The sequence below is a fragment of the Ursus arctos genome, unplaced genomic scaffold (assembly GCF_023065955.2).
Source record: "Ursus arctos isolate Adak ecotype North America unplaced genomic scaffold, UrsArc2.0 scaffold_5, whole genome shotgun sequence".
Taxonomy (NCBI): Eukaryota; Metazoa; Chordata; class Mammalia; order Carnivora; family Ursidae; genus Ursus; species Ursus arctos.
Genome location: NW_026623067.1, coordinates 11,956,835 through 11,972,905, shown reverse-complemented (window position 1 = coordinate 11,972,905; position 16,071 = coordinate 11,956,835). Strand labels below are relative to the sequence as shown.

At 39.1% G+C, this 16,071-nt stretch overlaps 1 protein-coding gene across 8 annotated transcripts in view; it reads left to right on the top strand.

Annotated features, from left to right (window-relative positions):
• The first annotated feature begins 8,809 nt into the window (after window positions 1–8,809).
• Window positions 8,810–16,071, top strand: part of LOC113261538 (interferon-gamma-inducible GTPase 10-like) — a 57,503-nt gene continuing 50,241 nt past the window's right edge. For 4 of the 8 annotated variants that reach the window (XM_044387297.3, XM_057307215.1, XM_044387294.3 and 1 more), the window contains exon 1: window positions 8,820–9,019. Coding sequence is in view for 1 of the 8 variants with exons in the window: in XM_044387291.3 (XP_044243226.2) it covers window positions 14,295–14,304 (10 nt within the window). In the remaining 7 variants the exon portion in view is untranslated. Of the gene's footprint in view, window positions 9,020–14,226; window positions 14,305–16,071 lie in introns of all 8 variants that reach the window. The other 4 variants (XM_044387291.3, XM_044387298.3, XM_044387299.3 and 1 more) reach the window with 4 other exon arrangements.

Sequence of the window (16,071 nt, the reverse complement as noted above, 5' to 3'; positions counted from 1 at the left end):
AGAGGCCTGAGTCCCAGGAAAATGACACTCATGCCTCACCTGTTAACCATGGACAGCCCAAATGCTAGGGAGAGTGAAGTATAATAAAGAGTGTATCTAGTCCTTATCTCTGGCTCCTGGCACAGAGCTTCAGAAATCCTGGGAATTTCCTGACTGATGGGAGCTGACTTAGTTATGCTAATGAGTGATTCCAGGCAGGATCCTAGATAGCTTCCTGTCAGGGGCTGGTCACTAGAAAGACCAACCATGTGAATAGAGGGTGGGGACTTTGGGCCAGCTGGACACCTAGGTAGGAGAAGAGAAAGAGATTGAAATAAATCAAGTGGCCAATGATTTGATAAATCATGTCTTTATATGAGACCCCAACCAAAACCCTAGACACCGGTGCTCAAGTAGGCCTCTTGGTTGATGTTTCCATTGATGTTCTGGGAGGGTGATGTGTCCTGATATCATGGGGAGAGGCATGGAAGCTGTGTATTCCCTTCCAGATCATACCCTATGTGTATCATTTTAAATAAAACTGTACTTGTAAGTATAACACTTTCTTGACTCGTGGGAATCATTCTAATCAATTAGGAAGCCTGAGGAGGTTATAGGACCTCTCTAATTTGCAGACAATTGGAGGTCCTGGTGAATCCCCCCAAGTGTAGTTGGTATCTGAAGTGAAGGTAATCTTCTCAACGACTGAGCCCTGAAAACTGGGGAGTCTTTGCTAATTCTGGGTGATTAGTGCAGGAATTAAGAGGCAGTATACTGGGGACAGAAAAGATGGCGGAGGAGTAGGGGACCCTATTTCAACCAGCCCCCTGAATTTAGCTGCATATCTACCAAATCATTCTGAACACCCACATAGTCAGCCTGAAATGTATGAATATATATCTGGATCTCTACAAGCAGAAAGATGCCACCTGTCCTGAGGTAGAAAGGTTGGAGTTGTGAATCTACTGGCAGATTTTGAAAGATAACCAGAAGGGGAGGGAGCCACCATAAGCTGGTGCAGGGAAGGTAAAATAACACTGGAGCGCAAAAGCATGCCACATTGGTGATGGGGCACAAACTCGCAGACCAGTACTGGTGGGAAAGGACTTTAGTGCATCCCCCAAACAGGATCCAGGAACTGCGGGTGGATGTACACGTGCACGTGAGAATGGGGAGGGGGGGTGGCTAGCATATTTAGAAGCACAAAGGGCAGAGACAGGCCAAGCCTTGGGTTCCACCACTGGGAGTGTTGCTGTGGGGCACACAACTGGAGAGGCTGTGGTTTTTAGCAGGGCAGACAGAAATGGAGGAAGTGTGACCTGGAGAGCTCAGTGAAGAGCAGACAGCAATTTCTCTGTTCTGAGATAAAGGTTTGGATGCAGTCACTTCTGTTCTGACTCTCAGGAGAGACACAAAAAGCCACCAGGGAAAACTTCCAGAGGACAAAAGCCCCCAAAAAACTGGTTTTCACTGAGCAACCCCCCAACAGGGTCAGGGCAACTCTGCCCAAGCAGGGTTGCCTGAGTAACAGTGCAGCAGGTCCATCCCCCAGAAGAAAGATTGGAAGAACAAGAGGATGACAATTTTAAGGTCCCTATAAAACAGATGCATCTTGCTTGGGTTGTGGTTAATACTTTGGACTCTGTACATTCCCTCAACCACCCCTCAACAGAATGACTAAGAGGAGGAACCCCCAACAAAGAAAAGAATCAGAGACTGTGGCCTCTGCCATAGACCTAATGGATACGGATATAAGCAAGATTTCAGAAATAGACTTCAGAGTAACAATTATGAAGTTGATATCTAAGCTTGAGAAAAATATTAGCAACAAAATAGAAACTCTAAGGGCAGAAATGAGATCTAATCAGGCCAAACCTAAAAATTATACAAATGAAATACAGTCTAAACTAGATACTCTGACTGCCAGTGTAAATGAGGGAGAAGAATGAATTAGTGAGCTAGAAGATAAGACGACAGAAGAGAAGGAAACTGGGGAGGCATGGGAAAAACAGATTAAAGCCCAAGGGATCAGACTGAGAGAGATACATGATGCTATGAAACAATCCAATATCAGAATACTTGGGATCCATGAGGGAGTGGAGAGAAAGCAAGGTCTAGAAGATATATTTGAGCAAATTGTAGCTGAGAACTTCCCTAATCTGGGGAAGGAAACACATTCGTATCCAAGAGGCAGAGAGGACCCTTACCAAGGTCCTTGAGAACAGACTGATGCCACAACATATAATAGTACAATTCGCAAATCATAGATCCAAGGAAACAATCTTGAATGTGACAGGGGAAGAGATTTCTTACATACAGAGGGAGGAACATCAGAATAATATCAGACATGTTCACAGAGACCTGGCAAGCCAGAAAGACCTGGCAAGACATATTCAGGGTACTAAGTGAGAAAAAAAATGCAGTCAAGTATACTTTATCCAGCAAGCCTGTCATTCAGAATGGATGGAGAGATAAGGAGCTTCCAAGACCAGCAGAAACTGAAAAATATGTGACCACCAAGCTGGCCCTGCAAGAAATATTAAGGAGGGGTTCTATAAAAGAAGAAAGACCTCAAGAGGCCAGAAATTTAGGGAGACAATCTATAGAACAAGGACTTCACAGGCAACATGATGGCAATAAAATCATATCTTTCAATAAGCACTCTCAACGTGAATGGCCTAAATGCTCCCATAAAATGCCACAGGGTTGCAGATTGGATAAAAAGACATGACCATCCATACGCTGTCTACAAGAGACTCCTTTGGAACCTAAAAATACATCCAGACTGAAAGTGAGGGGATGGAGAACCATTTTTCATGCCAACAGACCTCAAAAGAAAGCTGGGGTAGCAATTCTTATATCAGACAAATTATATTTTAAGCTAAAGACTGTAATAAGAGATACAGAAGGACACTATATCATTCTTAAAGGGTCTACCCAACAAGAAGATCTAACAGTTGTAAACATCTGTGCCCCCACATGGGAGCAGCCAACTACATAAGCCAACTGTTAACCAAAATTAAAGACACATATTGAGAATATTTTAATAATAGGAGACCTCAACACTCCACTCTCAGCAACAGACAGATCATCTAGGAAGAAAATCAACAAAGAAACAAGAGCTTTGAATGACACACTGGACCAGAGGGTCTTCATAGATATACACAGAACATTCCACTCTAAAACAACAGAATACTCATTCTTCTCGAACACACATGGAACTTTCTCCATAATACACCACAAACCAGGTCACAAATCAACTCTCAACCAACCGATACCAAAAGACTGAGATTATTCCCTGCATATTCTCAGATCACAATGCTTTGAAACTGGAACTCAATCCCAAGAAAAAAATTGAAAAGAATTCAAACAGTTGGAAGCTAAAAACCATCCTGCTTAAGAAATGTTTGGGTCAACCAGAAAATTAAGCAAGAACTTAAACAATTCATGGAAACTAATGAGAACAAAAACACATCGGTCCAAAACCTATAGGATACTGCAAAGGCGTTCCTAAGGGGGAAAGACATAGCCATCCAAGCCTCATTCCAAAAAATAGAAAAATCCCAAATACACAAGCTAACTTTACATGTTAAAGAACTGGAGGAAGAACAGCAAACAAAGCCTAAGCCAAGCAGGAGAAGAGAAATAATAAAGATTAGAGCAGAAATCAATGAAATGGAAAAAAAAAAAAAAGAACAGTAGCACAGATGAAGGAAACTAGAATCTGGTTCTTTGAAAGAATTAATGAGAGTATGATGTTCACTGTGAGATTTGCATACATGGGTTTTATTATGTTGAGGGTTGTTCCCTCTAAATCTTTTTAATGTAAATGGATGTTATGCATTGTCAGTGTTTGTTTCTGCAGCTATTGAAATGATCATATGGTTTTTATTCTTTCTCTTATTAATTTAATGTATCATGTTGATTGATTCATTTTTTAAAATTTTTTATTGTTATGTTAGTGTCACGATACAGTACATCATTACTTTTTGATGTAGTGTTCCATGATTCATTGTTTGCATATAACACCCAGTGCTCCATGCATTATGTGCCCTCCTTAATACCCATCACTGGCCTAGCCCATTCCCCACCCGCCTCCCCTCTGAAACCCTCAGTTTGTTTCCCAGAGTCCATAGTCTCTAGTGGTTCATTCCCCCTTCTGTTTACCACCCCCTTCATTCTTCCCTTCCTTCTCCTACCACCCTCCCTACTATTCCTTATGTCCCACAAATGAGTGAAACCATATGATAATTGTCTTTCTCTGCTTGACTTATTTCACTTAGCATAATCTCCTCCAGACCCATCCATGTTGCTGCAAATGTTGGATAATCATTCTTTCTGATGGATTGATTCATTTTGAGTGATTTGCATTTATTGAACCACTTTTGCATTTAGAATACATTCAACTTGATCCAGGTGAATGATTTTTTTAATGTTTTGTTATATTTGGCCTGCTAATATTTTGTGAGCATATTTGCAACTATGTTCATCAGAGAAATTGGCCTGGAGTTGTTTTTTGGGTTTTGTTTTGTTTGTTTTGTTTGTTTTATTTGTTTTTTAGTGACTTTATCCGATTTTGGTAACAGGGTAATTTTGGCTTTATAGAATGCATTTGGAAGTTTTTCTTTCTCTTCTATTTTAGGAATTGTTAGAGAAGAACAGGTATTTACTCTTCTTTACATGTTTGCTAAAATTCATTGTGAGGTTATCGGGTCCTGATGTTTGTTTGTTGGAATATTTTTACTACTGATTCAATTTCATTGCTGGTAATCAGTCTGTTCAGATTTTCTATTTCTTCCTGATTCAGTTTTGGGAGGTTACATGTTTCAAAAAATTTATCCATTTCTTTTATGTTATTAAACTTCTTGCTTTACAATTTTTCATAATATTCTCTTACAATCCTTTGTATTTCTATCGTGTCACTTTCTATTTCTCCTCTTTAATTTCTGATTTTATGTGAGCTCTTTCTCTTTCTTTCTTTCTTTCTTTCTTTCAAGTCTGGCTAAAGGTTTATCAATTCTGTTGATGTTTTCTAAGTACCTGCTCCTCATTTCATCGATCTTTTCTATTGGTTTTGTAGTTTTATTTCATTTATTTCTGCTGTAATCTATATGATTTCCTTCCATCTACTGTTTCCAGGTTTTGTTTGTTCTTCCTTTTCCAGCTCCTCTAGGTGTAAGGTTAGGTTGTTTATTTGAGATCTTTCTTATCTTGAGGTAGACCTGTATTGCTATAAACTTGAGGCTTAGAACTGCTTTGCTGTATTCCAAAGAATTTGGATCACTGTGTATCTATTTTTATTTGGCTCCATGAATTTTTTGTTTTCCTCTTTCACTTCTTGGTTGATCCATTCATTCTGTGGTAGCATGTTATTTAACCTCCATGTACTTGTGCTCTTTCCAGATTTTTTCTTGTGGTTGATTTCTAGTTTCATAGCATTGTGGTCTGGAAAGGTATGTGGTATGACTTTGATCTTTTGAAACTTTTTGAGACTTGTTTTGTGGTCTAATATGCAATCCAAGCTGGAGAATCCACATGCACTTGAAAACAATGTGTATTCTGCTGTTTTAGGATGGAGCATTCTGGATATATCACTTAAATCCATCTGGTCCAATGTCAAATTACATAGGAATAAATTTAACCAAGTGTGCATTGATGATGAATAGATATACATATACATACACACACACAATGGAATATTACTCAGTCATAAAATAATGACAGCTTGCCATTTGTGACAACATGGATGACTTACAAGTTATTATGCAAAGTGAAATAAGGCCGAAGGAGAAAAACAAATATATAATTTTACTTATATGTGACATCTGAACAAACAACAACAAAACTGACTGTTAAACACAGAACAAACTGGTAGTTGCCAGATGGGATGTGGATGGGGCAAAGGTAAAATAAAAAAAGAAAATTAAAAAGCCATAAACTTCCAGTTATAAAATGTGTAAGTTGCAGAGATGAATAGTACAACATAGGGAATATAGTCATTGATATTGTAACAATGGCATATGGTGACTGCACTTATTGTGGCAAGCATTGAGTAACGTATAGCGTTGTTGAATCAATGCTGTGCACATAGAAAACTAAGACAATAGTTTATGTTAATTATTTTTCAATCAAAATGTGGTGTGTGTGAAAGGGTAACCTCCAAATTGGAAGAGGTAGTTGCTATTTGCAGGGCATCAGCAGAGTTTACTGGGTTGGGCAGGTCCCATTTTTTTTTCTTCATTTTTAAAGTGACAGCTTTATTCACATAGATTTTATTTCTTGACCTACTTGTCAGAAAAATAGATGTTGTTTGAGAACACATTAATAAAAATATTTTAACCGAAGGAGCTTCGAGTGTTTTCATCTGGAACAATTACAAAAGTAAATGAAGAACCCAGAGTACAGGACATTGTGTAGGGAATGCCGCCATTTTTGTAAAAAGGAGAAGATGCATTTTTCATATTTGCTCATACATTCACAAAATAGACCTTTAAGGATGGCACAGTCCCTCTGGTATGGAAATTTAATGAATGGCCATTGCTTGTGGAGGGACATATTATTGTATATGTCTTATAACTCTTAAAAATAAATTACACATAATCAAATCAAAAAATGGGCAGAAAATCTGAATGGACACTTTTCCAATGAAGACATACAAATGGCTAACAGACACATGAAAAAATGTTCAATATCATTAGCCATCAGGGAAATTCAAATCAAAACCACATTGAGATACCACCTTATGCCAGTTAGAATGGCAAAAATGGACAAGGCAGGAAACAACAAAGGTTGGAGAGGATGTGGAGAAAGGGGATCCCTCCTACACTGTTGGTGGGAATGCAAGTTGGTACAGCCACTCTGGAAAACAGTGTGGAGGTCCCTTAAAAAGTTAAAAATTGAGCTACCCTATGATCCAGCAATTGCACTACTGGGTATTTACCCCAAAGATACAGACGTAGTGAAGAGAAGGGCCATATGCACCCCAATGTTCATAGCAGCATTGTCCACAGTAGCTAAATTGTGGAAGGAGCTGAGATGCCCTTCAACAGATGAATGGATAAAGAAGATGTGGTCCATATATACAATGGAATATTACTCAGCCATCAGAAAGAACGATTACACAACATTTGCAGCAACATGGACAGGACTGGAGGAGATTATGTTAAGTGAAATAAATCAAGCAGAGAAACACAATTATCATATGGTTTCACTCATTTATGGACCATAAGAAATAGCAGGAAGATTGGTAGGAGAAGGAAGGGAAGAATGAAGGGGGGGTAAACAGAAGGGGGAATGGACCATGAGAAACTATGAACTCTGGGAAACAAACTGAGGGCTTCAGAGGGGAGGGGGTGGGGATTGGGCTAGGCTGGTGATGGGTATTAAGGAGGGCACATATTGCATGGTGCATTGGGTGTTATACGCAAATAATGAATCATGGAACATTGCATCAAAAACTGGGGATGTACTGTATGGTGACTAATATAACAAAATAAAAAATATTTAAAAATTAAAATTGCATGGTGCACTGGGTGTTATATGCAACTAATGAATCATCGAACTTTACATAAAAAACCAGGGATGTACTGTATGATGACTAACATAATAAAAAATCATTAAAAATTTTTTAAAAAATAATAATAAAATAAATAAATAAATACATTACATAGCAGATTTCTTTTCAATCAAAAAAATGAAAAAAAAATTAAAGCCAGAACATGATTGCCAAGGATACAGGGTTACTCTCTAGTCAGTTTTCACCCCAGATTGGTATACTGCCTTTTAATTCCTGCACTAACCCCCCAGAGTTCACAAAGATTTCCCAGATATCAGGACTCAGTCCTTGAGAAGATTACCCTCACTTCGGACACTAGCTGTACTTGAGCAGATTCCTTAGGTCACCTGGACCTCTAACTGTCCACAAATTAGGGAGGTCCTGTAACCCCCTCAGGCTTGATAATAAGAATGATACACAGAAGTAAGGAAAGCTTTACCAGTACAAGTACAGTTTTATTTAAAAGAATACACATAGGGTGAGGTCGGGGAGAGAGTACACAGCTTCCATGCCTATATCACCCTCCCAGAACATCAGTGCAAACATAACCAAGAAGCCCACTTGAGCATTGGTGTCCAGGGTTTTGATTAAGGTTTCATTATGTGGATGTGATTGATCAAATAATTGGCCATTTGATTGAATTCAGTCTCCAACCCCCCTTCTCCTCCCCAGAGGTTCAGCTGGACCAAATTCCCACCTATTATTCAGTGGTTGATCTTTCTAGTGACCAGCCAGTGACCTGAAGCTATCTAGGATCCTGCCTGGAATCACTTCATTAGCATAACAAAGTCAACTCCTATCCCTTAAGGAAATCCCCAAGGTTTTTGAAGCTATGTGCCAGGAACCAGGGACAAGGACTAGATACACTCTTTATAAGACTTCACTCTCCGTAGAGTTTGGGCTGTCCAAATTTAATGGGGGGCCATGAGTGTCATTTTCCCAGCACTCAGGTCTGTGTTCTCTTATTCTGGATTCAGATTCTGTCTGGCCTGGATCCCTTATCCTGGTTAGTGTGGCCTCTCAGACATCACTAGAAGCCTCCTGCCTGGGATCCTGTTCCCTCTTCTTACTCATGATGCCAAAAACACACAAAATCAGTGGCCATGGTGTCTTTCAGTTTCACTTCTTGGAAATGGCTGTGTTTTTCAGAATAGAAACCTACTGAACTTTGATATCACTTTCTGTTTCTGGAAATGTGGGGCTCTGCAATGTGATGACTGCTTCTTACTATTGGCCAGATTCCTGTGAGGGTGGAGCAGAGGCCAGAGATGATTTAAGTCCTGCCTGCTCCTCACAAGCAGTGTAGACATTTGGGGTGACAGTTAGCTCTTTAATCTCTGCTGTGCAAGGCCAGTCTGTGCAGAGGGGTGCTCCTGCTGTGGGCTGCAGGGACCACTTCAACCAGGCTCAGCATTTCCTGCACTGCCAGGGAACATATTCAGAGCTCAGCTCTGACACCAGAAGTCTCTTTTCCCTCAGGAACTGGTAAGCAAGGAATCTCTTTGGATTGAGTACAGATCTAAAAATAGAATTAGAGATCTGTACGTCTGAGGGTGGGACACTCTGAATGCTTGATTTTGGGTGCTGTAGACTTGGAAGGCTGAGGGCCAGGATGGCTGATGGATGGGTGTAAGTCAGTTAAAGAATTTAACTATTTGGGGCATTTTCAGAGGGCTGTTGGAGAACAAACTTTATTCCTGTGAACTGCAGAAGGAACATGTGAATGTCTGGGGTGTCAGTGGATAGGGGTTTTTCCCCAAGAGCTTCTGGATCAGACACCCCCCATCTCATGCCTAAATACCTTCCCCTGGAGAGACAATGCATATTATCTATTAAAAGACAATTCAACTGAATAAATAGGAAGGAGTGATTGGCTTTATTAAATGAGTCATGAATTAGGTAGTATCTTATCTAGCAAATACAAAGGAGCTCTATTGAAGTGAAGGAAAACAAATGTTTTGTTTTGCTTTGTTTTTTAAGATTTATTTAAATTTATTTATTTGACAGAGAGAGACAGCCAGTGAGAGAGGGAATACAAACAGGGGGAGTGGGAGAGGAAAAAGCACGCTCCTAGCAGAGGAGCCTGATGCAGGGCTCAATCCCAGAACACTGGGATCACGCCCTGAGCCGAAGGCAGATGCTTAACAACTGCGCCACCCACACGCCCCCAAAACAAATGTTTTTAAAGGAAGTGAGGAAGAAAAAAAGGAAAAAAAAATGAGCAAAGAAGCCATTGCTTTTTTAAAAATTTTTTAAGTACACTCTACTCCCAGCGTGGAAATCAATGTGGGGCTTGAACTCACAACCCTGAGATCAAGACATGAGCTGACATTAAGAGTAGGACTCTTCACTAACTGAGCCACGCTGGCTCCCCAAGAATTACTTTAGTCAGGATTGTTCTCCTATGAAGAAGGGAAATGGTCTATCGGCAAATTTCCCATGGCTGATCAGAAACTCCTACACTGACTGGTTAAATTACAAATGCCCAGGGGAGTGAAACTGTAGTTAGGTGAGGTATTCGATCTTGGTTTAATGAGGTCAGGCCTTAACTTGTGGCTCCTATAGCCCTGTGACCCTGTGGCCCTGTGGAACTTCTTTTTCACAATTCCCCTACTTTGATCAGACTCTCAGCTTAACTTAGAGATGTGATCAAAATGGAAGGCCTTGGTGCCAACTTGGGCTACTGTTCATTTGTTCTCCCAGCTTTTGTTGATCCTTTCTATAGTACTCACATGTCATGATGTTTTTGGTTAATCTCTCATATTCACAGGTGATGACTTCAGGTTCACAATTTTGGTATCATTCCTCTTCCACATTCTTTTTCTGATGTTCCAGTCTCAGGGAGATTACTTGCTTAGTGGCTAGCACATGTGAATATGCATTTAAAAATTTCAAGAACACAGAGTGTACCTGGCCGATTCATATGATTTTTATGGACAGATAGTTTTCAGTTGTTGGAGTGCACTTTGAAGCCATGGTACCCAAGACCCAAACACTCAAAATTGAATAAATTTAAAAAAAGACCCTATTGAAGGGTCATCTTTTTAAGCCAAATGACTTGCTCAGTGATCTTATGTAGTCGTGCTTCAGTTTCTCCAGAAGTGTTCATCTGGATGCATCAGGTGCCGTTCATCACAGTATAGACAGTTCTAGCTAGGCTAAAAGATAATCAGAGGCTGTCTTATTGTTAAGAAAATCTTTGGCCAGAGAGTCTAAGGATCTTTCTTGGGCATCTATTGTCTTAGGAATGGATTTTGCAATATATTAGGAGTTAAGGACAGGTTCCTGATCAAATTGTCCTGTAAATTTACCATTAACCAGGGAGGCATAGCCTAGTCAAAGGAAGCAAATTCTGAGTCATGAATGCATCCTGGTTGGTCTTTTTTAACTCAGTGATGTAAATCCAAGGAAGCCAACCAATGTGATGTCATATTTTGCTTGAGAAAAATTTAGGGACATGATTAGATTTTCTCAGCCTGAATTAAAAGGTTTTTTATTAAGATTTTATTTATTTATTTGACAGAGAGAGAGACAGCCAGCGAGAGAGGGAACACAAGCAGGGGGAGTAGGAGAGAAAGAAGGAGGCTTCCCAGCAGAGCGGGGCACCCGATGAAGGGCTCGATCCCAGAACTCTGGGATCATGCCCGGAGCCGAAGGCAGACGCTTAACGACTCAGCCACCCAGGCACCCCTAAAAGGTTGTTTTAAATTCTGGAGTTTACTCCCCCTTCTGAGCAACTGGCTTAGACATACAGTTAAGGGCATTATTTTTCCAAGAGTATGCCAGAGTAAAGGAAAGGGAAAAAAGGAGAAAGGATTTCACATGTAGTTTAAGTGCGAAGACTTTATCTGTGGTCTTGGATGAAGGCAGTCTACCTCAATGTCAGCTACTTATCTTCCTATTCAATTGATTTAGAGATTTCTAGCATCCGTACAGGACCAGGTATCAAGTAAAGCCTTCTTTAGCTGTGAAATGTATACCCAAGACTCAACACCTTCTAGTTTTGTAGCAATGTCAGTGGTTGGGAGCACTTGGTAAGATTCCTTTCAATGGAGTTCAAAATGACAATTCCAGAATACCCAGTCACCAGACTCTAGACTATGACCAACAGGATGCTTTGACTTGAGATCCTGGAAGTCATCTTTAACCTACTGATGATAGGCTTAATGGTAAAACATTAAATATTTTGCTGTAGTTGGTCATACTAGCATGAGACAAAAGGTGTCAGCAGAAAGTTGTATACCAATAAATATCGGTCTGCCAGTGACTATGTTGTGTGAGGTGAGTTTACATACCCAAAGAGGGTACTGCAAACAGTCAGCAAGTCCAAAGACAATACCTTAGGACAGGGAAGTCCAGTAGTTTTGGCTAGTTTAAAATTTTTAAGTTTGAGAATCCCATTAGATTTCTCAACCTTGCCTGATGATTGAGGGTGATAGGGCCAGTGATGATTCCAAGAAGTCTGAAAGGTTTTTATTAAGCTGGTATGATTTGTCCAATGAAATGGCTGCCTCAATCACTAGAGATTATGGAAGATTATAGATATAGAGATTATATCCCATGTGGCAAACACATTTTCTCCCAGTTTCTATGCTACTGTGAGAATGTCAGGCTTGCAGCAGGAGAAATCTTCAACATACGTGAAAAACATACAGATAACATCAAGAATATATTGATAATTCATACTAGGTTTTAGTCAACAAAAACCATCAGCAGGTATTCAAAGTCCAGAGGGAATACATGAGAGGCCTCTGGGGGCAAAACTAATTTTTCCAGGATAATGGATCTGAGAAATCAGACATTGGTGGTAAACTGTTCTCACATTTTATACAAATTGCCTCTCGAATGTCGTCATAGTTTGAGTCATCTTAAATGTACTACGGTTGGTGAAAGGGTGAAAAAAACAAAAAATAGTTTACCAAGGAGTGAGGAAAAATCAAGCAGCTGTCTTGGGTTTCCCAAAGCCTTAACTGTTTGTTCTTACAGCCATTGTTTATCCACCTTATTTTCTCCGGTTTAGGAGCAGAGTGTTTACCGTATTACTCTGACATTAGAATGGCAAAAATCTCACAATGGGGGCGCCTGGGTGGCACAGCGGTTAAGCATCTGCCTTCGGCTCAGGGCGTGATCCCGGCGTTATGGGATCGAGCCCCACATCAGGCTCCTCTGCTATGAGCCTGCTTCTTCCTCTCCCACTCCCCCTGCTTGTGTTCCCTCTCTCGCTGGCTGTCTCTATCTCTGTCAAATAAATAAATAAAAATCTTTAAAAAAAAAATCTCACAATGAGGGGACATTTTTCTAGCAGCAGAATGGATGTTATCCACATGTGCCACAATCTTTATGATTCTTTTGCTGGCTGCCTTTGCATGAGAGTCCACTGAGGCATTTTCTTGATACCCTGGTGTAATTCTTTCAGTGTGAGCCTCAATTTTGATGACAGCAATCTCAGAAGGTAAGAGAGTGATTACAAGTGGTAACATTATAATGGTATCAAATTTCTAGGAATTTCACATGTGTTTTGTTTTCTAAGAAGATCATTTAAATGGAAAGGAATCTTTAACAACCTATTGCCAAAAGTAGATCAAATGTTAAAAACAAGAAAATGAAAACTTTGTTTTTTTAACAGATAGGAAACCAAATATTAATTTTGCACCAGCTTAGTTTTGTATTAAAATTTATTCATTCCAATGTGAGTCAGTCCTGACATGCATAAAATTCCTTTCCAAAGATTCATTTCTTTCTTTTTTATGGTTGAGTAATGATACATTGTATATATACTACATCTTCTTTGTCCATCTATTGATGGACACTTGGGCAGATTCCATAATGTAGCATTTGTAAAAAAAAAAAAAAATGCTGCAATAAGTATGGAGGTGCATGTATCCCTTTGAATTAGTATTTTTGTATTCTTTGGGTAAATACTCAGTAGTCCAATTACTGTATCATAGGGGAGTTCTATTTTTAAATTTTTGAGAAATTTCCATACTGTTTTCCACTGTGCCTGCACCAGTTTGCATTCCCACAAACGGTGCACTAGTGTTCCTTTTTCTACCCATCCTTCCCAACACTTTTGTTCCTTGTGTTTTTAATTTTAGCCATTCTGACATACATCAGGTAATATCTTATTATTCTTTGGATCTGCATTTCCCTGATGATGAGTGATGTTGAACATCTTTTATTGTGTCTATTGGTTATCTGGATGTCTTCCTTGAAGAAATAGATGTTCGTGTCTTCTGCCCATTTTATTTACTTATTTATTTATTTGTTTGTTTATTTATTTAGAGTAAGGGAGAGATAGTGGGGAGGGGCAGAGGGACAGAGAGAATTTTAAGCAGTCTCCATGCCAGCACAGAGCCTGATATGGGGCTCAATCTCACAACCCTGAGATCATGACCTGAGCCAAAATCAAGAGTCTGACACAACCAGCTGAGCCACCCAAGTGCCCCACTTCTGCTCATTTTTAAATTGGGTTGTTTTTTGTGTTTTGACTTGTATTATTTCCTTATAGATTTTGGATACTAACTCTTTATTACATATATCACGTGTAAATATGTTCTCTCATTCAGTATGCTGTCTTATAGTTTTGCTGATTTTTGCCCTTCCTGCATAAAAGTTTTGCCTTTGCTGTACACAAGGTTTTTATTTTGATGTGGTCCCAATAGCTTAATTTGCTTTTGTTTCCCTTGCCTCAGGGGACAAGACATCTAGAAAAATGTTGCTGTAGCTGGTGTCAAAGACATTACTGCCTGCGCACTCTTCTATGGTTTCAGGTCTCACATTTAAGTCCTTATCCATTTTGACTTTATTTTTGTGAATGGTGTAAGAAAGTGATCCAGTTTCATTCTTCAGCATGTAGCTGACCAGATCACCTGGCACCATTTGTTGAAGTCTATCTCTTGCCTTTCGTATATTCTTTCCTGCTTTGTCAAATATCAATTTACAATATAACTGTGGATTTATTTCTGGGATTTCTATTATGTTCCATTGACCTATGTGTCTATTTTTGTATTAAGATTTTATTTATTTATTTATTTATTTGAGAGAGAGAGAGAGAGTGCAAGAGAGACAACATGAGAAGGGGAGGGGCAGAGAGAGAGGGACAAACAGACTCTGCTGAGCAGGGAGCCTGACACGGGGCTCGATCCCAGGATTCTGGGACCATGATCTGAGCTGAAGACAAATGCTTAACCAACTGAGCCACCCAAGCTCCCCTATGTGTCTGTTTTTATGCCAGTCCCATACTCTATTGATTACTACGGCTTTGTAATATAGCTTGAAGCCTGGAATTGTGATACTTCTAGTTGTTTTGTTTTGTTTTGTTTTGTTTTGTTTTGTTTCTCTCTCAAGATTGTCTTGGAAATTCAGGATTTTTGGTGGTTCCATAGAAATTTTAGGATTATTCATTCCATTTCTGTGAAAAATGTTGTTGGCATGTTTGTAGAGCCTGCATTGAATCTGTAGATTTCTTTGTGTTGTAGAGACATTTTTAACAATATTTGTTCTTCTAACCCATGAACATGGAATGTCTTTCCATTTCTTTGCATTGCCTTGAATTTCTTTAAGCAGTATCATAGTTTTCAGAGTGCAGGTCTTTCACCTCTTTGGTTGTTTATTGCTAGATATTTTATTGTTTTTGTTGCAATTGTAAATAGGGTTGTTTTCCTGATTACTATTTCTGCTACTTCATTATTAGTATACAGCAATGCAACAGAATGCTGTACATTGATTTTGTATCCTGTGGCTTTACTGAATTCATATCAGTTCTAGTGTTTTTGGTAGAGTCTTTAGGGTTTTCTGTATATAGTATCATTTCATTCACAAATAGTGAAAGTTGTGCTTCTTCCTAACCAGTTTGGATGACTTTTATTTCTTTATGTTGTCTAAGTGCTATAGCTAGATCTTCCAGCACTATGTTGAATAAAAGTGGTGAGAGTGAACATTCTTATCTTGTTCCTGACCTTAGGGGAAATGTTCTCATTTTTTTTCTCCAATGGGTATGATGTTCACTGAGGGTTTTTCATATATGGCCTTAATATGTCGAGGTATGTTCCCTCTAGACCTACCTTGTTGAAGATTTTTATCATAAATCGATGTTATGTTTTGTCAAATGCTTTTTCTGCATCTATTGAAATGACCACATAGTTTTTGTCCCTTTCCTTATTGATCTGATGAGTCACATTAAGTGTTTTGTGAATATTGAACCAACCTAGCATCCTAGGAGTAAATCTCACTTGATGGTTTTAATCTGTTAAAAAAATTTTTGTGACAGAGGTGACATCAAATTATTTATTTGACTTTAGGTTAGCACAGGTAGAATAAAAATGTTAATTTAATGCTCACAACTCTAAACACATGTTTATTTTAATTAAACCAGCAAATTTAAATTACCTTTAATACAAAATATTTCAGATCACATGAACATGAACATTTAGATTAGTTTCTATCTTTCTCAGAGTTTTAGAATGCTCAATCTTTACAAGTGCTTGCCTTCAAGCCAACTAAATAGAGATCTTTTACAACAAAACCCTCCAGAGATA